General features: G+C 21.5%; 1 protein-coding gene across 1 annotated transcript in view; it reads left to right on the forward strand.

Moving 5' to 3' along the window:
- Positions 1–477, forward strand: part of EHI_054940 (uncharacterized protein) — a gene marked incomplete at both ends in the record, with an annotated part of 767 nt that extends 290 nt beyond the window's left edge. The window contains one exon of the mRNA XM_001914379.1: positions 9–477. Coding sequence (XP_001914414.1) covers positions 9–477 — 469 coding nt within the window. The remainder of the gene's footprint in view (positions 1–8) is intronic.
- Positions 478–2,078: the final 1,601 nt, after the last annotated feature.

Consider the following 2,078-nt stretch of genomic DNA (forward strand, 5'->3'; position numbering starts at 1 on the left):
CCATCAAGTACATCACCTGCATCACCCCAACAACAAAACCAACCTTCATCAGTCTCAACACCATCAGGAAATGGACAAAAAACAGAAAAATCAAATGAACAAAAACCACAAAAAGAAGACTCAAAAGGACAACCTCAACAACCACCAAGTCAACCAAATTCATCAGCAAAACCAAGTGAAGAAACGTCACCAACTCAAACAACAAACAACCCAACACAAATAAGTCCATCAACTTCAACTCAACAACCAAAAGGAAATAAAGACACACAACAAAAAGATGAACCACCAAAAGAACAACAACAAAATCATCCACAACAAAATGAAAAACAAGATAATAAAAATACAACTACTTCTGATATTTCACATGATAAAACTGTTGTTAGTTCTGTTGATATTTCTGATAATCACAATAATCTTGATGGAACATCAGGTATGTTTATGTTTTTGACTTTTGTTATTCATTTGTTCTTCTTCTAATTATTGTGTTTTTCTTTTTTCTTTTCGTATTCTTCTTTATCTTTTATTCATATGTCTATAAAATATTTCCTATATTTCATTCATGTTTAATGTTATTACAAAATTGAATTAATTCATATACATTTGAGATTAATGAATAACCAATATTATCAAAAATGACACGATAAAAGAATAAACATTGATATTAAAAGAAAATAAAAGAAAATGAATTAATAAATTCATAAGAAATAGAAAATGTCATGAATATATTATGAATGAATAAATAATAATGAAAACACAACATTTTAACACAAATATTATCATACAAATTGTTAGAATGGTTATTAATTAAATGAATAACAACATTTATAATCATATTTATATTAATTATATGTTGATTTATCATTATTGAAATAATGAAACAACAAATTAAAAATGAATATAAATAATTATGAAATAATTACAATATAAAACTATTGGATGAATTAAATATTTGATTAATCATATGTAAATATATAAAATATGAATAAAATAAGTGAAGTATAAGAGAATAATTGATATTAATATCATTTATATGATTCATTTATAACAATTTATTTTTAATTTATTATTATTTCTTCTTTATTTATTTATTGTTGTTCTTCTATGAATTTTTTTCTTTTCTTCTTTATTTTTTTTCTTATTCATCTCTATTTATTCTCTATTTAATATCACATTAACTCTTATTCTTCTTTTTATATTCTTCCATTTATTATCACTTAGTATTAATCTTGTCTACTTTTATTTTCTTCTTTCATTATGTATTTATTCTTTGTATTTTGTTCATTTTTTATTTGTTATTTGATCTAATTCAAATAAGAAATTGTAAGAAATGACAATTCTTGTATAATGATTATTGATAATTTTTAATGGTAGTTTGTATTTATTAAAAGAAATCAAAACATAATTAAAGTATAATTATAAATATATTCGAATATTAATATGTTAGTATGAAGTACTAAAATAAATAAAAGTAATACTATACATTTTTATTATGTTCAATCAAAGAATTAAATTGAAAATGATTGAATTGATTATTTTATTTTGGTCTTTTTTTATTCTTCTTGATAAACACAAATTAATAATAGAATATAAGAATAATTAATAAAAGAGTAAGAAAGATGAAATAGAAACAAAAGAATAAGTATTTTGTTCAATGGTTTATGATAATTTTAGAATATACCAAACTAATTTTCAAAGATTTTTGGTAGTAGGCATTTCATATTTTTGTTTACCAAATTTAAAATATTAAAAGACTGAAATAATCCCAAGAAACACAATTTTGTTATAAATAAAATTTGATAAGAAAGGAAAGAAGATATTTAAAGAAAAAAAGAACAGAACTTCAAACAAGAAATCATAATACATATATGAATACATTAAGTATAAAGTAAGAGATGAAAGACTTAATTAAGAAAGAAGAATCTAGTAATTAAAAGAAGTGAAAGTAGAAATGAAGAAGTACAAAACAGGGAATATAAAATAGGAAGAAATAAGCAAGAGAAACTTAAGAGACACTATCAAACATATAGAGGAGATGAATAAAGAAATATAAAAAGAAAACAAAAACATGTAATTAGGAA

This window comes from Entamoeba histolytica, genomic scaffold, assembly GCF_000208925.1.
Source record: "Entamoeba histolytica HM-1:IMSS scf_1104750517097 genomic scaffold, whole genome shotgun sequence".
Lineage (NCBI taxonomy): Eukaryota > Evosea > Mastigamoebida > Endamoebidae > Entamoeba > Entamoeba histolytica.